This window comes from Callithrix jacchus, chromosome 7 (genome assembly GCF_049354715.1).
Source record: "Callithrix jacchus isolate 240 chromosome 7, calJac240_pri, whole genome shotgun sequence".
Taxonomy (NCBI): domain Eukaryota; kingdom Metazoa; phylum Chordata; class Mammalia; order Primates; family Cebidae; genus Callithrix; species Callithrix jacchus.
Genome location: NC_133508.1, coordinates 45,619,773 through 45,642,781, shown reverse-complemented (window position 1 = coordinate 45,642,781; position 23,009 = coordinate 45,619,773). Strand labels below are relative to the sequence as shown.

Here is a 23,009-nt window from a genome sequence, read left to right as displayed (position 1 = left end):
GTTAAATATACCATGGATTAATTTGGGTCATATTACAGTATAGAATTATACATCACTATAGGTCCCTAAATTTTGGACATGCATACTTGATAAATAAATGACTTTTTAAAAATTGAAACATGCTATAGTCTGTTCAATTTTTAAACATGCAATATCTATACTAACATCCCTTTGGCTGGAAATGCAAGGCATGCACTGATGCCAACTTTGCTTCTGGACATGCAATATCTGTACTTGTGCAGACCTAACTGCTGAATTACCACAACGTGTGCATGCTACTTCAAGTGCTACATTTTATTTCTGCACTAGCACAGAACTCATTCACAAATATGCAACAGTGACTCCATCACTGATGAGATGTCTAGAATTTGAGGAATTCTGAACTCAAAATCTGATAGCATAAACACAAAGATGTTATATATTCACCATTTTCCTAGAATGAACAGGAATGCTTCAGAAATATTAAGTTCATCATTGAGATGAAATAAAAATGAGAGTGAATTATAAACCAGAAATGTTTTATGTGGTTTCATACCAAGAAACTATAATCAGCTGGTCAGGGTAGGTATACCTTAAAACATTTTTCTTTTAGTTAAAATGGTCACATTTGTTTTTGCGGTTTTTTTTTTTTTTTAGTGTCTTTCAGAACTAATTAAAAAGTTAAATTTTCATAAGGTTTTAGGATTGCCATGTAAATAGTGTGCTATGAAATTAGTAACAGTGTCACAGGCCACTAAGTTAAGGAGAGGTGCATGTCCACACACAATATCTACGTGGGAAAAATGAGAACACTGCAATTTTCAGATATATTTTCTAGGCTTTCACAATTCCTGAGTTAAAGTGAAGAATTTAGTTCTTAGCTTCCTAATAAAGTTGTCATAGAATAATAGCATTATAAATGACATCAAAATGACTTAAATGGCACAGACTTTTTTACAGAAAGTTGTTCAAGGAGGAATTAGAAAAAAAGGGAAAAATGAAAGAGAACACATATTAAATTCTAATAGCTATACAGCTTACTTAATATGTTACTTTATGTAATCCTCACAGAATTGCCATTAGCTCCAATTTGTAGATGCAGAACCTGAGATTTATAGGAATTAAGTAATCTGCCCCCATTCATACAGTTAATAAATGGCAGAACAGGGATTTGAGCCCAGGTTTGTCTGACTTCCAAATCTATACTTTCAACATTCCACTGCCTCTCCCAGGATAACAGAAATTTTTTAAAAAATCATATTTTATTATTTTTTCCAAAATACTTTATAAGAAACATGCATTTGGAAAATTTCCATGGTATGAAGTGAAATTAACAATTATATTTTCTCAATTCTAGGGTGTCATCTTTTATTAGATACTATATTGATTTTATTAATAAAAACATTCTTTGTGGGGGAAGACCCCCACACAAAATGTACTTACTGATTTTACAACACAATTATTTAGAATCCTAAAAAGCATGTGAAAAGAATGTGTCTAAGAATCAAGGAAGATTTTTAGTCTCATTCTCCAATTTGCAATTTACAGACCATATTAATGTTAATTTACCTCTGAAAGTTAACATGAAATTGAGAGGCTTACTATCTGCCCTAGTGAAATCATAAATGAAGTTTTATATGTTACTTGAGGGTAGATTATTAGGATGAGACGGTGGTGCTCCATCTTTGTTTTGTTTTAAATCAAACATCAACTGGATAAAATAATGTTTGAATGTTATATTGCCTCCAAAGAAACAAAACTATGTAGCCAACGTGATTTAGAATAACATATACTAGAATTTTCAAACAAATTTTCAGAAATAGATGTTTCAAATCAGAGTGTTTCAAATAGCTAAATTTGAAATCACCTGTTATTAGTTAAGGACATGATTATTTAGGCAGATGTTAATTAAAAATAAATCTTTACCAATAAGAAGGGTACAAAATAGAATTTTAACCATTATTATCTCTATAATGTATTTCCAGAATTCACTACAATTAGTATGTACTGCTTTTGTAATAATGATTATTCCTGCTTGTTAGCTTTTATTTTATTTATTTATTTAGAGATAGGGTTGCCCAGGTTGGAGTACAGTGGCACAGTCACAGCTCACTGTGGCCTGGAATTTCTGGGCTCAAGTGATCCTTAGCCTTAGCCTCTTAAGTAGCTAGGACTACAGGCACACCCACCACACCTGACTAATTTTTAAATTTTTTGTCTACAAACAGGGGATCTCAATATATTGTCCAAGCAGGTCTTGATCTCCTGGCCTCAAGCAGTCCTCCTGCCTCAGTCCCAAAAAGTGCTGGGATTACAGGCATGAGCTGCTTGTTAGTCTTAAAAAAAAAAAAAAAAAAAAAAAAATTGAATTAGATGGTTTTCTATCCATTTGTTACTAATTTGTCTTACAAATGCTGTGTTCACATTATGTAAAAACAACTGAAAAATTCAGTGAAAGGGAAAAATTCAATTTTATAGATCAAAACCAACATCAATGGACTAAACTGGTTTCATTAACATTACCTATGTTGTAAGCAAATTTTACAGTACACAAACTTGGTAAATAGAGACAAGAATTTTTGAAACTGAAATTAGACTTGAAAATCCAGGACCTGTGGTCACCATATCTATAGAACTTAGAACACAGGTGGGTGATAAACTTTTGTCATGTTACACAAACTTAGCTAAGGGTTACTGAGTACTTGATTCTCTTAAGCAATTACAACTGTTAGACTCATTCAGGACTAAGAAAGAACTGAAACTAAAAATGTATAGGTTAGCTAAAAAAAAAAAAAACAAAAAAAACCCAAAATAACATTATAATTGTACTTCTAAAGTCCCTTACACAGAAGACAGGCAAAGCAGTCTTCCCTGAACTCATAGAGGCAATGCAGGACAGAAGCTATAGCTTCCACAGGGCCAGGCTAGACAGCTGCATGGCCACATTCTGAACTCTCAGTAACTTGCAAAGTCGAACTCTTATTGGCTCAGACTTGCAGTAATTAGAATAGCAAGACTGACCTGTGACCATTCAACTATTAACATTAAAGACAATCCCAGGATCTCCCAAGCATTCTAGGCTAAGAATAATCACCACTCTGGGATACTGCTGTAGTCTCAATTTCCCCCTCCCCAAAAAGTTGCATCGTAATGTACTGAAGTGATGTAAGCAACAGCACTGAAAGCCAGCAAAAGCCCACAGGGTTTACTTCCATCAGACGTCCAATGATCGTTTATGAGTCAATGAAGTAGGCCTGGTTCAGAAACTTGTAGCAAACAATGGCTCCATGGGTAAAGCGTAAGGCAAAGCTGCTTCTTTACATCCACTCAGTGATGCTCAGCCAGAGAAATGTCTCATGAGTCAGTGGAGTTCAGCGGGAATATTCTCGCAATGCTGGACGTCAAAAATAGGGCAGCGGATGCGGCTTTCTGATTAGTTACCTGTTGCTCTGAGAGCTGCAATAGCTTGTGGGGAATTTAGGAAAAGAGAGATCTTGCCATTTTCCAGAAATCTCATTTGGATTGCAAAACAAAAAAGACAGAGAGGCCCAGTAAGAATGACACAGAGCATGTTGTCTGCAATTTAACACACACCACTGTGTTCCAAAAATATTCATTTCCTAAAAGAGGCAAGTGAGACAAAATTACTTTGGAGATTTAAAATACATCCACGATGACACATCCCACGTTCACGTCTTCTCATGAACACACTGGGTCACTTGGAAACTACGCCTCAAGGCTACGGAAGTGTGAGAACACGTTTGTTGACCCTAGAGCACTGTTTACTTTTCTCAGCACTTCCCGGCATTGTTAGAGAACTGTCCCTTGGATAAAAGTGTACATAACACAGCCAAAAGTGTAAGCATAACTTTCAGAACTTGTTAATGACCTGGTATAGCTATGACCTGGAGCTGTTCTGAGAAGTGCACGGAAGAGCTGCTCTGCTGAGACCACTACTTACCAGCTTCTGGCAAAAGTGTTTGGAAACCCGGTCCTCAAATAAAGAGAAATATGTTGTTTAAAAATATGTGACCAAAAAGTGTTATTTCTTCTTCCTCCAATTAAGGTTTTTATTCCAGTAAAATAGCTGCACCTGCCTTTACTGAACACAGGTGACTAGGCCAGCAGTTTATAAGAAACAGGTTATTTAAATACTAGAATTCCCACTGCTTTTAGTAACACCTGTAGTGACTGTTATAGTTTATAGTCTTCTCACAGAAATACTGTCTCACATAGGAAAAGAAGGACTTTGCCTAGAGATTGGTGTTCAGAGAGTGCTCTCTCTCATCTGTGAGAACACTTTCTACTAACCAGAAAAAATAAATGTCTTAGAGAAGTGGAAAGTCATTTTCTGCCTAGAAAAAGAGGCATTTTAGTTTTTAGGTCAAGTAAGTCTCAATATCTTAAGGATAAATATGTTATATAACTTAATTATTTGCTAACATGCAAGGTATCCTGGTTTTTCCCTATGCAGCTGAATAACATCCTGTTAGATATACTCAAAAACCAAATGAAAGTGTATTTTCAGCATATGTACTTTAAAAGTTTATAAAACTGTAAAAATCCTTCAGTCATTTGCTGATAAATCACTTTTGTTCATTTAAATAACCTCTTTGTGTAAAACAAAAGTTCTCTCCTAAATACAGCTATTGTGTCCAAGACAGAAAAAAATACAAAAAAACAAAACAAAACAAAACAAAATCCCAAAAACAAAAAACCCCAAACCCTGATGACAGTATCAAGTGTTTGTTAATTTCACTTTAAGCTACTGGATAAATTAAGAAGTATGCCTGAAGGAAAGAGGGGATAAAAATGAGCTGTACTCTGTGAAAAATATTTGGTGCTTTAGCTCAGCCTTCCTCAAAGCAAAGACTAAACATTTCAAGACACAAATGGTATTTTCTGATTGCTCTGCTGCTGGAATTCATCCGTTGTGTCTTAATTCCGCATTTTTAGATTTCCCTCTGCTCCACTGACGTAGGAGTTTGGGTCAATATTAGTGTTTTACAAATACCCTAAAATGTAATTCTGTAAGTTTTCAAATTTCCTTCCTTCCTTCCTTATTACTGTTTTACGAATACTGTCCCTAAAACTTAATTCTGTAAGTTTTCAAATTTTCTTCCTTCTTCCTTTCCTTTTTTCCTTTCCTTCCCTTTTCTTTTCTTTCTCTCTTTTCTTTTCTTCTTTTCTTTCTGACAGGGTCTCACTCTGTTGCCCAGGCTGGAGTGCTGTGGCACAATCATGACACATTGTAGCCTATATCTCCTTGGCTCAACTAATCCTCTCACCTCAGCCTCCAGTAGCTGGGAAAATATTACTTTCGGTGTATAAACCATAAATGTCTTAAATATGGCACACTTCACAAATTAACAAAATAAGTATATCATCTTCTTTAACATAATTTCCGGGACTATAAATCTTCCTCAGAGAATGCTGTGCCTTCCAAGAGTAATTTCAACTTGGGGATTGTTAGAGGGAGTGCCATTGTGACTTCTCTGATGGAAGAACGAGGGAGAGAAGATCTTATTGGTAATCACACAAAGCCATATATACGCTGTTCTGCGGTGCACAGAGATATTTATATCACCAGGACAGAAGGAACCTGGACGCTTCTCAGCCCTTCTCTCTCAAACTTGTGTAGATGTCATGAGGCATAAGGGGCGTCATGAAATTCCAACTTCCCATGCATGAGTAGGAGTTTTAGGAGTTCATAACAGAATGCAGCAGGCAGAAATGAAGGTTGGGACTCTGGTTTCCATTAAAAAGCACCTTCTGAAAATGTGCTCTTAAAAATGGTCATTAACACACCAGAAACAAGCTTCAAAAATGCATAAGCAACCACCTCCCGTAAAATGCTGTCCTTGCAGCAGGCGATATTAATTGCATATAACATGCAAGATACTGCAACTTTTAGTTAAACTGAATATTAGGGCATGCATCTATTCTCTTGGAGGTTTTTTTTTTTTTTTTTTTAATGGAAAGAAGTATTATCTATGTATATACAAAGGGTGAGAGGGAATGGGGAGGAAATGGAGATTTTTGTCCTCTATTTTTTTTGTTACATTTCAAAAACAAACATCTCTGAGCCAGCTCTATCACATGGGACCCGGAATATTTTAATTGAGAACAATTCCCTAAGTCTAAAGAGGATTAATTAGTTAAGTTCACATAGGAGTATAGCTGCTTTTTTTCCCCAAAAGACAAAATTTTCCTTTAGCAATTATTTATAGTTATAAATAGATGAGGCTTCAAGTCTTTAAAATCTTTTAAGGCTTATTTTTTCCCCTTTTGAGACAGAGTGTTGCTCTGTCACCCAGGCTGGAGTGCATGGCACAATCTGGGCTCACTGCAACCTCTACCTCCTGGGTTCAAGGGATTCTCCTGCACATGCCACCACGCCCAACTAATTTTTGTATTTTTATTAGAGAAGGGGTTCCACCATGTTGGCCAGGCTGGTCTCGAACTCCTGACCTCAAGTGATCCGGCTGCCTCAGCCTCCCAAAGTGCCAGCATTACAGGTATGAGCCACCACAGCTTTTAAAGCTAGGGTTAAGGTCATTATTACGAAGAACTTATAAAAACTAAATTTGCCTATCATTAAGTTGGTAAACTACAACTTGTGGACCAAAATCCAGTCCAATGTCTATTTGTATAAATAAAGTTTTATTAAAACACAGCCACAGCTATTCCTTTATGTGTTGTCTGTGGCTGCTTTCCTGCTACATCAAAATAACTGAGTAGTTGGGACAGACTATATGGCCCACAAAGCTTAAGGTATTTACTATCTGGGCTTTCAAAAGACATTTGCTAACCCCTGGGTTAAAATATAATAAAGATTAGCATCACTGTTAGTATAGTTGGATGGGAAATAATATCTCCCGAAATATTAGCAGTTTTAAGATTTTTTGAACTATGACCTTTTCTCAGAATCTTTAAGGTGACTAAAGAAAGTATTAGCATAAGGTTAAGAAGAGGGGGAACTGAATATAGTCGAGTTGATAGAGATAATTCCCATGCTATAATTTCAACTCATTTTCTCTCAAGATTATATATATAAGAAACAAGTTGTCAAATTAATCTAAATTCATTTAATTAGATTCTGATGAATTCTATTCCTGCCCCCTGCCAACCTTTTTTTTGAGACAGGGTGTCGCTCTGTTGCCCAGGATGGAGTGCACTGGTGTGATCACAGCTCACTGCAACCTTGATCTCTCAGGCTTACATGATCCTCCCACCTCAGCCTCCCAAGTAGCTGGGACTACAGGCATGCCCCACCATGCCTGGTTAATTTTATATGTTTTGTAGAGATGGAGTCTCCCTTATGTTGCCCAGGCTGGCACTGAACTCCTGGGCTCAAGCTATCCTCCCACCTCAGCCTCCCAAAGTGCTGGGATTATAGGCATGAGCCATTGTACCTGGCGTATTCCTGGCTTTGAAAAACTGGTTTTCTGACACTACATCTTTTATCATAACTCAAACACCTTATAGTTGCCTCTGGGAGACTTTTGCGTCTTGCCCTGCTTACAAATTAGCATCATATTCTAAAATCTCAGGAACTAAAACTACTCACTGTAATTTCTTTAAGATTCAAAGCCTATTGGAATCTCTACTCTTAACTGTTATACAGAATATAAATATTTAAGACACTTTATACCACATTTTCATTATTCAGCATTACCATCAAGTGCTGGGATTCTAGTTCACTTGTTATTTTATAATGAATGTCCTGGGTTTGTTCTCAAAGGGCAGCTTTGTACACTGACTTACCTCATAGCACCAGGGAGGGAGAGATTTAGAAAATGAAAGTATAGAGCAGGGTATAGGGAAACAACCATTCTCAATAAGAAATAGATTTGTTTAGAAAACAACAACCCTAGTACCACCTCCTAGTAAGCCTCCTTGCTTTGGAAATTTTGACAAAGTAGCCGTTGAGAAAACTTCATGTGGCAAATTATCTTACTCATAAAGAGCCACCTGCTGAATGTTTTCATCTTAACACAGCCTTATTTGGCTGTGGCCGTGGCCCACCAGCCATGTTTTCATCCTGGAGGCTTGCTCCACTGCATCCTCGGCATACCCTGCAGTGCCTTCCAGCGGCCCTCCCTTTTACTCACTCATGCATTTGTACATTTAATGTATGTGACTGCTCTCCTGTTGTATAAAACAGCAGTGTTAGTAATTAGGGTTAGTTTTTATTTAATTTGATTTCATTCAAAATGGATGTGAAACTTACTGGCATACCTAGGCTGCAGCCCCATGCAAGCAAGCAAAAAGCAAAATATTGAAAATGGAAGAGAAGAGAAACTGGCTAGCAGGCAGCTAAACTCACCCTTTTGTACAGCCTATGGTCCACCAGGGGGCTTTAGACAGTAAAACAACACCAGAGAGCTATTAGCATGTGAGGGTCACAACAGAAATCTTATAAATAGCTTTATTTCAACGAAAAAGAGTATAAAGTGGTTTCTTTTTTGGAAAGAAAGGAAAGGAGAGTGATGGTGGGGTATGTGAAATGAGTAGGTAGAAAATTCACCAATTTAAGTCTTAAAAAATTGGAGTCATATGACTTAGAAATGGGATACTTCTGACTGATTCCCGAAGCTACTATCTACCTACCTTTTTGAGAGAGTATCATATGAGGTTTTCTACCTTAATATAGATTTTAATGCTTCTAGGGGACAACAGACATGATAGTTTCTTTTAAAATAACATTAAATAACTCAACCCTGAATGAAAATAGGATTACACACATCCTAAGGAAAATACGAGTTTAAAACAAACTTCCAGGATAGATTTTCAGGATTTCTTCAAGGTCCTTAATTGAATATATTAATTGAATATACAGAAATGGGAAGTGAATACTGATCTTAGTCAGTATATGCCAAGGTTATTAAAATTTGCCTATTTTTCTAACATCTGAACTGTAAATGGTTGAGTAAAGAGCCAGTAACATTTTTTATTTCATTTCAATTAATGCACAGAAATCCAGAGCCCATATCTATGTTCTCTTCATAATGCACTTTCTTGTTATCCATCTTATGAGGTTATTACCCATTAAAATATAAACTTAAGGAAGGCAAAAATCTTCATGAAATTTTTCTCTACCACTTTACAGAAAGAGAACTCTAAAAACAAAAGTGAAAAGACTCCTTTGTTCAGCTTACTTTGTGAGGCAACCTTTCATGAATTTACATTTTCTTTAAGTATCTCTTTCTCTTAACTCTCTCAAAGTAAACACAGGACACAGCTTTGGCAAACACAAAAGGAAGAAGAGTGGAGGACCTCACGCAGTTTTGCTCACAGTCACCAAGGATGCATTACCCACACAGACAGTCAAAGTTTGAGGATCGGACTAGAAGAAACCAGAAAGTCTGGCACAACTTAACTTGTGGACCTTCTGGTTTGTCTGAAGTGGCCTAGAGAAAAGCAGTGTTAAGGTAATTTTCTTGAAAATAAAATCTATCTGGAAAGTATAAGCCACCGTGTCACAAAAGAAGATGTGATTCTGCTCAAAGTGGCCAAAATCTATTGGTTTCAGAGCTAGATAGGGCCTTCCTAAGGCTTTTGATTTTGCAGATGTAAGAGGAAAAGGGAGGAGGAACTGTAAACATATGTGAGAATGTAAGAAAAAGGGCCCAGGTGAGTCTTTGGTATGTTCACCAAAGGAAGAAAATCAGCTACTCTATTTGCTCCTAAGTCCCCTGCTAAGTAAAAGGGATAAGTGAATAATAAAGAAAAGAGGCCGCCTTTGGTAAGGCTTGCAGAATTAATTTCATGATCTTATAGCCACACCCATTTTGGGGATGTGTTTCCTAACAGGACTTCCTGTGTCAGAGTACTGACATTGGTATGTTACTCATGAGCTATAATGGTGAAAAACCTCCCAGCCTTGCATGGTGGAAAGCAAATGTTGCTGAGGCCCAGGGCGAGTGCACATTAGCTTCTACATGGCATTCCAGGTGAAGAAAACCATCTATCCTAGTGAATGCTGTTTTTAAAGTTTTTACGATGTTAATGCAGTGGCTGTGCATGTTTCCTTCTATGGTCACACAAATTTTTTTTGTTAATTTAAGTAAAAGTACAAATAACCCATTAAGCCTATTAAGTCTTAAAGGCAAGATATTTTCAAAGCTAGCAATCAGATGGTTGTAGGAATAAGAAAAACTAAAGCAAAATGAAACCTCCGAGGACTCCAATTAAATATGAATACTAGGACTTTCGGTATAATTGAATAGGAAGAGGAAATAAGACATTAAAGAGCCTGCTTACACGTCTGGTACTATAAACTAGACAGCTTCTGACACACAGCAACAACCCAACCACTTGGAAGGTTGTCGGCACCCAGCTCGGACACCGCAGTTACACACGTCGGACTGAAATATTAACCTGAATAAAGAACACAGTCCTCGAACTCTAAGTAGAAAAGCTAGTCTTCATAAAGCAAGCTCAAATTTGAGGCACAAAGAGAAATTCCTCTGGCTTAGCTCCAGGAGAAGATGCTGTGTCCCATGGAACGCTGGGGCCACAGGACCCCATTTCCTACTAACTGTAGATGTGCCTATAATCTCAGACATCTTTCTTTTCCTGAACATTCCAGTGATCTCTCCTGTTCCTCATCACCGACCAGCTTTAAAATAGTTTGAAAGAGCATGTTAGCAATTACATGTCCAGCAGAGGGCACCAGCTATTTAGTGGAAATTCTATATCAGAAAAAACTTGTTTGTAATTCATAGTTTTCTTTCCTTTCTTTGAGATTAGAAACTGTTTTCTGTTTGGACACCCGCTAGCACAGTAAAGGATTAGAGCAAAGTTATATCAATCACAGCTTAAAGAGAGACTTAGAATTAAAAGCTAGTCCGACGAAGTTGACCTCACACCCAAATTAAAACAGAAAAACACAGGCTTGAACCTCCATTGTTCAAACAGCATCGTCTGACATGGTTACCAGCGTTCCAAGGGTGGTAACTTGTTCCCTAGTTAAAGAGCTCTACCACCCTACTGTAATTTGGGACATCTGCCCTGATTATCTGTGGGGGGATTAGCTTTACGGAGTTACTGAGGGTTAAGAAGGCCAGGGTAGCCTCATCAATCTCCCTGAGAAGAATGTACAAACGAGGATGAGTATACCTGTGGCGACAGCGGCGTAGAAACCTCATTATTTTTCGAGCAGCTTGATCCTGCTTTTTGGTTAGCAAACTGCTCCTGAAAAAGTCAGAATATTATTGTCACAAGAAGAGTAAAGTCCAATATGCAAAACTTGTCAGAAGTGACAGAGGACTTTTAATTAAGCATTTCATGTAGCAAAGCCAACAGCATACATTAAAGATTGATACAATGTGAAGAGGAATGAGGGCATAGGCTGTTTTCACAGTATTGAGTCTGGGCATCACTAGAACAGAAAGGAGGGCATGTGCCAGCACTCTCCCCTAGCTCCAAGAGAGGCTGATAAAAATTGAAAGTAAAATGCCACTTAACTATTTGTCCACAATACGTTATGAGCTCATCTGGCCACAAAAGGCATTCTGGCGTCAGAGAGGCTTTCTTAATTTGGAGGGCCATTCACCAGAGTTGATACACTCTTTGGAGTATTTTCTAAATGTTGACATCAAGGTATTTTACTTGGCTAAACATTTTTATTACACTCTCTAAAATGGAAGGGTTTAACCCTAATTACTCTTCCAAGGTCTTACATGTAGTGATTCTACAGTTTCATTCATTTCCCATTTGCCCCAAATTTACTTGTCTCTAATCCCAATGTAGCGTCATATACATTTCAGTTACATTAGGATTAGAGACAAGTTCTCTTTAGAAGTAACTCCAAGAATAGTTTTTATATTTTATTTTCACACTGAAAATCAGATTTGTTTTAGCCTCAAAGAGCGCATTTATGTAAAATGAGCTGAACACTGGCAGCAAGCTCTACTTTTTTTTCTAAACGGGAGACAGCTTATGCTACTATAATTGAGTGTTACTCTTCTGAGTAGAAACTGGTGCTGCCAAATTCTGGTATAAGGTAAAATTGTGTGGCAACATCAAAAGGTAGAGAAAGGGTTAAAACCAGACTCAGCACAGGTGTCAGTATACAGCCACCACACCTAGAACATTCTGGAACACAGTGACTGCCAATGCTTTAGGCCCGGCCCAGACTCCAGTGTCATCCCAGGACAATTCTTTCAAAGCAGTCAGCGTTCTCGTCCCTAGTGAGCTCTACCTCCACGGGCTCTTCTCCACCCACCTGAGTTTCTGTTGTACAATCACAGCTGTCCGGCGAGCCTGCCGTCTTTTGCCACATTTCTTATAACTCCGGTAGTACTTCTGGATCAGCACAGCAGCCCGTCGGCTCTGCTGGAATTTTTTTTGTTCATAATAACTTCGGAATTTGCTCTGGATAAGGATGGCAGCCTGTGTCATCTTTTTATAAAGTGCATACTGCAGGGGAAACAAGAACAAGTGACACAGTAACAACGGGGGCCACAGGGCTCAGCGTCCTCTGAGCTTACCGGGAAGGGAAGAAGAGCAAATGCTTTTCCCTCTATGATCACATTCTCTGTTTGGGGTTTAATCACAAAAGAGGCAAACTAGGAATCTTAACACCTACCTTTCCAGAATGTAAAATATTACTTTAAGGGTTGCCTTCTGACATACTTTCTTCCCCTAAAATATTGAAATATTTTGCCCTTCTTGGAGAAAAATTTTAATAGCAATACCCTTAGACCTTTATGAATCTAAAAACAGATTTGAAAAGTAAATTTTAAATCCTTCCAATTACTATTTTCTATCTAGTTTTGAAACACTAAAATAATTTTTTTATGCATCCCAATTCTCACCATACACAAATCTACTTAGCAGTCAGCCTGATTTCTATCATTCCACATGACAAGTTTCTGACTGAGTTGCAAGGTCCCAAATACAAGGCTTATCATGAAACGCTGACACCTTTAAGCCATTTTAACCTGTAAAAGATGAACACTCGTAAGACCACACAGTGGTGAAGCCACGAAACCTGGACGGCTGTCACAGAACTGTGGGTGGCCTAGGAGGCAGTGCCAGCAGCCCTCCACCCAGCCTGCCGCAGAGCTACAGAAGTGAGGAATTAAAGCCCAGGGTGAATTCTCCTCAACATCAGTCTCTAGGCTCCAAAAATATAGACCTCTCCATGGTCTTCAAAAGCTATGTCCAAATTTCTAATAAAACAGAATATGACTGACTCCAGGGATGAGAAGTTGCAACGAAGCCCTTTGCTTCTAAGAAGGCAATTTACCATTGCAAGGAAAACTATTCCCCAGAAAATCCCTGCATCTGCCTAACTGTATCTCTGGATGTATGAGGAGGTGAAATGAGGGAGGGAAACTGACTTCTCAGAACTGTCCAAGAACCAGGACCCTTCTGCAGGAATCTCCTTTGGTCTTATCTGACCTGCTTTATCTTTTCACTGGTCTGAAAGTCTTTCAGGACAAGAATGCTGTACCCTACAGAGCCCCTGTGGTTTTCATCATCTCCACCTGTACATACTATACACTCACACCCAGTGGGCCACAGTGAAGCACTTTGGGAAAAGCGTCTTTACTTAGTGGCCACAGGGTTCACAGGAACTGGCGTAGATGGATTAACACCAGCCAGAAAATGTCCAATTCTTAATGCTGAAACCCGCTACACCTGAATAACCACGTGGTCCCCAGAGGATAGATGCGCTGTGCTGAGGTGGCCTGGCAAGTATGTTTACTCCATGATGGTGCCATCTGAATGGCCCCTCCCTGTAGCTGGTGATGGGTGTGAGGTTTGTGACTCTGGTGGAATGGTTTGTGAGAGGACTTGGGTGTATCATTACCTTCAAGGCTATCCATGTCAGCTTGGGGGAAAAACAGAAAATACAAGATTAATGTTAGATTGCTGAATATAATGAAATTAAAAACCAGAATCAATCAAACTCCCAACCAAGAAAAAAAGGCAACCTGGCTATATTAACGCCTTCTGTCTTCCAAAATACTTGTTTTATAGTTGTTACTATTTCCAAAAATAATGCCTTCTGTCTTCCTAGCTGTAGATGACACTTTCTGGGGAGGGTTTGTTTATTTTTGTTTTTTAAAGAAAAAACGAACTCTTATTTTGGAATCAACACCTGTTGTGATCACAGGCTTGAAACCTTCATTCTGTGTATCACTTGTGCTCCCGGGAAGCCTGCTCACCGAACAGAAGCCAGTATGGTTCCCTGCTATACAGCTACAGGCACTGTGGTGTCAGCGTTTGCACAATAAACCTTCATTTTCTGGGATCAGGAACTCAACTGGCTCGAAGCCGAGGACATCCCCCCACCCCCATTCATGGGGCTTAATCCTAGAGAGGCTTGAGGAAACAGCAACCCATATCAGAAACAGAAGCAAACCCAAGGTAACAGAATCCCCATGTCTATGTGACCATTACACACATTAGAATCTATTATTCCTTAAATAAAACTTCAGAACTACCTAAAGCACAATCTAATAAAAGATTCTAGAATCTACTGACAGGCCTGAATTTTATCATGTGAACCAGTCAAAACTCCATTAGGCAATTTTTATTATTTTATAACCACCATGATGATGAAAAAGGCCCAATAGTAATTTCTCTGAGCTTCAGCTTCTTCATCTGTAATCTGGAAATAAATTCTGCTTACTTCAAATAATAGTAAAAAGTAAATGAGATGGGACACCTAAAAAATCTAGTATGTATCAGCTGCCCCGAAAATCCGAGTTCTCTTTCCCATTTGACAGTTACATAACCCTACAGGCTGGTTTGCAAACAGTAATACTGCATGAATGGGTACTCAGATGTTCTTCTTGCACCTTTAACTAAAGTGCACAAAAGCAGTTTAAGATGTTCTGAGCTACTTCTGATTTTCAAAGATTTTAACAATTCTTCATTTTAAAATGGATAAGAAGCTGAAAGGAAAATGGCCAATGATTAAATATCTTATAAAATCCCAACTCAAAGTAATAAATAGCCAGCATGTACCTTCTCCAATCACCATATCAAACTAGATTCCCTGGACTTCTTGGATTACTAGGGAGTTTATAAATGTATCGGACTATAGATCCTCACTTCAAAGATACTGGTGTTAGGATCAGACCAGTATCTCAGGTAGGTGATAATACTAAAAGGCCAAACATTTTAACGAAAAATCGCTTGTGGTACAAGTCTCATTGCAGATGGTTTTGTTTTGTTTTCCTCTTTTTATTTTAGAGACAAGGTCCAAGCTCAACTTCTACACCTGAGCTCAAGAAAATCCTCCAGCCTTAGCCTCTTGAGGAGCTGGGATTATAGACACATACCACCATGTCTGGCTTCCCGTTTTTTTTTTTTTTTTAATGGCAGTTCAAATTAAGTCCCTGGCCTGGTACAGTGGCTCACGCCTGTAATCCCAGCACTTTAGGAGGCCAAGAAGGGTGGATCACTTGAGGTCAGGGGTTCAAGACCAGACTGGCAACATGGTGAAATCCCGACTCTACTAAAACTAGAAAACTTAGCTGGGCATAGTAGCATGCGCCTGTCATCCTAGCTACTTGGGAGGCTGAGGCAGGAGAATCGCTTGAACCTGGGAGGCGGAGGTTGCAGTGAGCCCAGATAGTGCCACTGCACTCCAGCCTGGGTGACAGAGTGAGACTCCATCCCAAAACAAAAAACAAATTAAGTCTCTGTAATGAGGTACTGGATATAGGTGCCCTTTAGCTAAACTGCACCCCAGGATCCTCAGTGGTCTTGGGTGGGGGACAGTTTCCTTCTGTGGTGCAAAACTGAGGTTTACCTGTTTATATTTTCTGTAACAACGCTGAATGACAGCAGCAGCTACTTCTTGCTGTTCCCGCAAGGGTCGGCCCTTAAGAGTAAAGTAAGGGGAAAAAAATTATTAATGACTAACTACAAGAAATGTCAGCTTTTTATTACTACTCACTTAATGCACCTTCTCAGAGCTGAGACCCCAGGTTTATAAAAAATCACTGATAATTAATTATAAATGTGGAGAAATGAATTTATAGAATAAACCTCAGACTATCCCTGCTTCTAAATAAAACTATGATATTGGAATGTTAAGCAGACTAAAAATACATTCCTTTTTAAAGTATTTAACAAATTAGCATTGTGCTGTCTGTCTTGCCAGATCTCAACGGTCTTTGACGACCCCAACTACTTTACTTTTAGATCAATGACTAATGGCTTCAAACCTTTTTGGGAGTGGTCAGAGACTCCTTTGAGTCTCTGTAGAAAGCCATGGGTCTGCTTCGCACCAAAAACGCACATAGAAAAGCTTCAGTACTTAATTTTAGGTGTTCAGGGGCTGCCTGGAGTCAGTCCCCAGGCTTCCAATTGGAAACCCTTGCTTTAGGTCATGACCTCCTTATAGAGCTTACTTTACATTAACTGAATAATAGACATTGTTATCATTGCCAACAGTACATTGAGATGGTGATAACCATTACATTATGGGCTAAGGTTACTTTACTAAAGCTTCTGAGAATTATCTAACATGACATTAATACCTTTAATTAAAAATTCTATAACCTGGTGAAATTTGTTTTAAGGAATAGTAAAGAGACATTGCATTCAGGATGGCAAGGTAGAATAGAAAAATCAAGGCCGGGTGCAGTGGCTCACGTGTGTAATCCCAGCACCTTGGGAGGCCCAGGCACACAGCTCACTTGAGGTTGAGTTCAAGATCAGCCTGGCCAACATGTTGTACTAAAAATACAAAAATTAGCCAGGTGTGGGAGCACGTGCCAGTAATTCCAGCTACTCAGGAGGCTGAGGCAGGAGAATTGCCTGAATCAGGAGGCAGAGGTTGCAGTGAGCGGAGATTGTGCCACTGCACTTCTCCAGCCTGGATGATAGAATTAGACTCCGTTCTAACAAAAAAAAAAAAAAAAAAAAAAAAAAGAAAGAAAAATTAGCACTGTTCTGAGCCAGGAGAGCCCCATTCCTGCCCTGGCCTACCCATAGACGGGGCCCTCGACCCAGCCGGTTACTTCTCTATGCCTCGAATAACTGAGAAGACCACATTTCTGAAACTCTTCTACGAAGCTGCTTTCGGAACTTTGCAAACATTTGATGAAAATTTCATGTTTAACTGTTTAAAAATTGGTTGTTAAAAGCAAATGGTCTGGGATAATGAGAAAGTTCTGGAAATGGATAGTAGCGATGGTTGCACAGCACCGTGAACACGCTTAATGAGAAGGTTCTGGAAATGGATAGTAGCGATGGTTGCACAGCACCGTGAACACGCTTAATGAGAAGGTTCTGGAAATGGATAGTAGTGATGGTTGCACAGCACCGTGAACACGCTTAATGAGAAGGTTCTGGAAATAGATAGTAGTGATGGTTGCACAGCACTGTGAACATGCTTAATGGCCCCACATTGCTCACTTTAAAATGGACAAAATGGCAAACTTTCTGTTATGAATATTTTATCACAATAAAATATTTTTACAAAGCAGATACATAGATATGTTATATAGTGAATCTTAATAAATTGGAGACTTCCAAAAAATTCTACAAATTCAGAAAAAAAAGAAATGGGATACGTTTTTGTTCATATGATTCTGACTTTCATCTGTCCTCTCTGATCTTAAGAATGTCACAAAATGAAGGTTCTGTTATAGTTTACCTTGTATTTCCGGAAAGCTGTCTGGACAAGCCTGGCAGCCTCATAGAGTTCTCTCTGTTCATGATCAGACAGAGTGAGCTGAGCAAACTCATTCTCTACCTTCTCACTGGTAGATGCACTTAGGAATTCTGACCAGTCCGCGGCGGAGGGAAGGTTAGGTTTCTCGAAAGTGATTTCACTGACTGGAGAGCCTACAGGGCTCAAGCTGGTATTCAAAGAAGGGGTTAGAGGCTCGTTATATGCACTTCTGAAACAAGAGGAGAAAAAGGAGAGAGAGATTAAGGACTGATTTGCACAATCCATTAGATATTAATGAATGAGCCAAGACGGTATCTGCCAGAAGCCACTGTGGGCAATTAGGAACATGCTTTCATTCAGTTAGGCAAGTTGCTAAACATACCCAGTGCCTTAACTGTCCTTCAATTCAGTAAGTTCATACTCAACACTTTAGTACTAAGCTAAATACTAAAACCTAGTAGCAGTACACTCTAGTGCCCTTAGGAAACTTCAACTGAATTAGGGGGAACCACTATGCTATATTACCTTTTTTTTTTTTTTTTTTTTTTGAGAGGGAGTCTCACTTTGTCACCAAGCTAGAGTGCAGTGGTGCAATCTCAGCTCACTGCGACCTCTGCCTTAAGCGATTCTCCCACCTCAGCCTCCCAAGGAGTTAGAATCACAGGCACGTGCCACCATGCCTAGCTAATTTTTGTATTTTTAGTAGAGATGGGGTTTCACCATGTTGGCCAGGCTGGTCTGAAACTCCTGACCTCAGGTGATCCACCAGCCTCAGCCTCCCAAAGTGCTGGGATTACAGACATGAGCCAATGTGTCCGGCCTAACATGATCTCTTATGCTCTGATATTGGTAAAAAAAAAAAAAATAATGGGAGTGGTAGGAATGGGAGCTGAGCCTTGAAAGTGACAACAGAACTGTCCTAGTTCTTTCTTCCATCCTTGATATGGTCTTCTATGACATGACATTCATTAAATACAATCAGCCTCCCCTGCCTCCAATTAAATCCAGGAATCTATCCTGGGCAGTGACCCCTGTAACTTTACTCACCGGATCTGGGCAGCGTTGGGCAGGCAGTCAGCATCCGCTAGGTAACTGGCCAGCCAGCTCATTGTACTGCTAATGGTGGCAGGGTCTGTTCTTTCCAATCCTGAGGACTCCATGGGCACAAAACTCTCCTGCTTGATTCGGTCAGGTGTGGCTTCAATAATGTGTTCTGCCAAGGTCATCATGTTCACCTGAAAACGGAAGTTCACAGAGCACTCAGGTTAGAAAGGACCCTTAGAAGTTATCCAGGCCTACCTTTCCTGCCCCATCTTGAAAAGAAAAACACAGCAAGACAGGTGGGCAGACTTCTACCTCAATCCGATGCAATCAGATATCATTTTAAGGTTATAACACACTGAAATTTGCTGAGATCCTGAGACCTGATTATCTCCAAGTCAGTTTGGAATGAAACCTTTAGTCCAGTCTTGAGAACTTCTGGCTTGTATGTACTCCCTACTCTCAGTTAGGGTCAACCAATTAATGACACCGGCCAGTTCTGGAGTAAGTTGTCATATGAAGGAGGTGTCACTATTAGTTATGTAACCAATATCTAACCACCTGCTTTTGCCTAGCCTAGAGAACCCCAGTCTAGACCAGGCGTGGTGGCTCACACCTGTAATCCCAGCACTCTGGGAGGCCAAGGCAGGCGGATCACTTGAGGTCAGGAGTTCCATACCAGCCTGGCCAACATGGTGAAACCATATCTCTACTAAAAATACAAAAATTAGCCAGGCATGGTGGCGCATGCCTGTAATCCCAGCTACATGGGAGGCTAACGCAGGAGAATTGCTTAAACTTGGGAGGTGGAGGTTGCAGTGAGCCAAGATGGCACCACTGCATTACAGCCTTGGGTAACAGCAAGACTCTAACTCAAAAAAATAAAAAAGAATCCTCAAAGCTGGTCTGGATTAAGATATTCTTTATGAGAATCAGAGCTATGTACTGACTCTTAAATATTTCCTTGCATACCTCTTAAAAGTGGTAACTGAAACATAGCACTTTGGGTTCTTAAGTAAACTAGAAATGTTCTCAATGGAACTATACAAAGGTGACAAAATGCTTCTCCTGCAACATGAATGAGCCCCAAAAACATCCTGCTAAGTGGAAAAAGCCACAGCAGGCTACACGGTGTATGATTCCATTTAATGAAATGTGTAGAAAAAGCAAACCTCTGGGGATAGAATCAGATCAGTGGCTGCCTAAGGCTGGGCAGAGATGGACTGCAGATGGAACTTTGGAGTGAGACAGAAGTGTCCTACAGAGGGACTGTGGTGATGGCTACACAGCTGTATACATTTATTAGAAGCCGTCACCTGAGCGCTTAAAATAGGTAAATTTTATCAATGTAAATTATACCTCAATCAAGCTGTTAAAAATGCTTATCATGGATAATTTTATAGATTTTCATCGAAGAATGAGAATTAGTTTTTGTAATAAGAATAAAAACAAAAAGTTTAAGAAAAATATATTGGGCTGGATGCGGTGGTTCATGCCTGTAATCTCAGCACCTTGGGAGGCTGAGCGGGCAGATCACCTGAGATCAGGAGTTCAAGACCAGCCTGGGCAACATGGCAAAACCCTGTCTCTACTCTCCAAAAAAACCAAAATTAGGCAGATGCGGTGGTGCAGGCCTAGTGCTTTCTTAGAATACCTGTAATCCCAGACACTAGGGAGGCTGAGGCAGGAGAACTGCTTGAACTCAGGAGATGGAGGTTGTAGTGAGCCAAGATGGCACCACTGCACTCCAGCCTGGGTGACAGAGCAAGACTATGTCTCAAAAAAAAAAAAAAAAAAAAGGGCAGCTTCTTTTCTCCTTCTCTACTGGCGCTCTTGATTTGTGACTCAAACTGTAAATAAATCTTGCCTTTATTCTTTTCCCATGAAAGTACTGAAATTTATTAAAAGCAAAGTGGAATTTCTGAAGCATAAAAAGGTTATGACTCTACAATTACTTTTCCGAATCCTCTATTTTATAAACATGTAACAATGTAAAAACATCTTAAGTAACATTCTCAGCAGCTGGACTTGAAAAGTCAAGTCACTCATTTCCAAATTTCATGGATTATGCTCAGAGAAAACAGCCTTTAAATGAGTAGCTTTGGATTTTTATTCAAATTTTTGTTGTGTCCTAGTATATGATCAGTTTTCATAAATGTGCCTTGGACATCTGAAAAGAACGATTATATATGTAGTTGCTATGTGCATTAACTACATGTATGCATATAGTTACATCTAAGTATATTATATATTAAATCTATCAAATGTTAAATATATATTAAATCAAGCTTTCTAATTTTATTGTTCATATGCTTTTCATATCTACTTAATCTGAAAAATTCTGAGCTGTATTAGTAGCATACTATCCACATTTCTTTGTATTTACTAGTATTTGCTTTAATGTTTCAAGGTTATGTTGCTAGGTATACAATAGTTTATAACTGTCCTATCTTCTTGAAAAACTGTGTGTGAGTGTGTGTGTACTATTTGCCTTGAATTGTACTTATCTTTTTATGCTCATTTATCTATTATTGCTGTATCACTTTATCTTCTGTTTCATTTCATTTTGGTTGTATTTCTTACAAGCAGCATATAGTATATCTTGCTTTAAAAATCCAAGAATCTGCCTTTTAATAGAATTATCATTTATTAAAGTGTGAATGAATCATGTTTGAAAATGTTCCTTTGATTTGTATTGTTACGTTTTCCTTTGCTACTATCCCTAAACTTTGCAAATGGATCAAATTTTTCTTTTTTCCTCCTTCAATGACTTACAAAGTCTGCGGCCTGTTTTTTTTTTTTTTTGTTTGTTTCTTTTTTTTGAGATGGAGTTTCACTCTTGTTACCCAGACTGGAGTGCAATGGCGCGATCTCGGCTCACCGCAACCTCCACCTCCTGGGTTCAGGCAATTCTCCTGCCTCAGCCTCCCGAGTAGCTGGGATTACAGGCATGCGCCACCATGCCCAGCTAATTTTTTGTACTTTTAGTAGAGACGGGGTTTCACCATGTTGACCAAGATAGTCTCCATCTCTTGACCTCATGATCCACCTGCCTCGGCCTCCCAAAGTGCTGGGATTACAGGCTTGAGCCACCGCGCCCGGCCTGTTTGTTTCTTTTTGAGACGGAGTCTTGCTCTGTTATCCAGGCTGGAGTGCAGTAGCGCAATCTCAGCTCACTGCAACCTCCGCCTCCCAGGTTCAGTTGATTCTTGTACCTTAGCCTCCCAAGTAGCTGGGATTTATAGGCGTGTGCTACCATGCCTGGATAATTATTGTATTTTTAGTAGAGATGAGGTTTCACCATGTTGGCCAGGCTGGTCTCAATCTCCTGACCTCGAGTAATCCGCCCACCTCGGCCTTAAAATGCTGGGATTACAGGTGTGAGCCACCGCCCTTTTTATGCTGCCTACTAACTTTACATTTCTAACTACGTTTTTCAGCCTCTCCAGTGCATATCTATCTATATCATGAGTGGAACAAAAATCTATTACTGTCCCTGAACCAGAGAGCTGCTTTCATACACTTTATTCTCTTTATTTCCCTACCCTTCCTGGTTTTGTTAAAATAATTTAGAATTTTAGTCCTAGGAGACTGTTTAAACATTATTCCTCCTCTATTTAAAGAGTCCCTTCCTAACATCTGCCTCTCACATACACCCACACTATCAATGATTGCTCAGTTTTATTGGTTTGATTGTTTACTCCTTTATGAATGGTTTTGCCATTTTCTAAAATTATTCCATTATTTTTAATTGTTATTTTCTCATTTGGCTAAAAAACTTTCTTCAGACTGCTGCTTTTTTCATAGACACATGCTCTTAATTTGGCAAGATGTTATTCTCTCATAGATCTGTGAAAATAGGAAGGGGATTTTGTAAAGGTTATTTTCTATTTCCTGCATGGACTTTGTTTCAGTGAAGGCCACTTTCTAAAAAGGCATGCTATCCAATGGCTATTTAAACTTAAATAGAATTAGAAACCCAGTTCCTGAGTTGCACTGGCCATATTTCATATATATGCTCTTTACAATGGCTAGATGACAGCTATGCTGATCAAGTGCGTGGTACCACATGTGGACCAATGTGTCTACCACGGTGGGTAGCATGGATAGATGGCACATCCATGAGGAAAGGTCTAGTGGATGGCATTGTTCTTGATGTTCATTTGGTTCCCCTCTTTTGAGCTGCTGATTTTTGATGTAATCTGATTTATTCTTCGATATTTATATTTATCAATATAGTTCTAGGTTGCTCAGGTTCGGTGTGGATTCCATCAGGAACTGTGTAAAACAGGATTTGGCAAATGATGGCAGGCTGAATCCAGACAGTTGCCTGTCTGTA

General features: G+C 39.2%; 1 protein-coding gene across 49 annotated transcripts in view; it reads right to left on the bottom strand.

Annotated features, from left to right (window-relative positions):
• CAMTA1 (calmodulin binding transcription activator 1) overlaps nt 1-23,009 on the bottom strand; it is a 966,581-nt gene that overhangs the window by 5,180 nt on the left and 938,392 nt on the right. For 24 of the 49 annotated variants that reach the window (XM_035252890.3, XM_035252902.3, XM_054236876.2 and 21 more), the window contains 7 exons: nt 18,677-18,864; nt 17,612-17,858; nt 15,758-15,829; nt 13,805-13,825; nt 12,212-12,405; nt 11,104-11,178; nt 8,309-8,339 (listed from right to left, as the gene is read on the bottom strand). In XM_035252890.3, coding sequence (XP_035108781.1) covers nt 8,309-8,339; nt 11,104-11,178; nt 12,212-12,405; nt 13,805-13,825; nt 15,758-15,829; nt 17,612-17,858; nt 18,677-18,864 — 828 coding nt within the window. The remainder of the gene's footprint in view (nt 1-8,308; nt 8,340-11,103; nt 11,179-12,211; nt 12,406-13,804; nt 13,826-15,757; nt 15,830-17,611; nt 17,859-18,676; nt 18,865-23,009) is intronic. The other 25 variants (XM_035252892.3, XM_035252903.3, XM_035252898.3 and 22 more) reach the window with 3 other exon arrangements.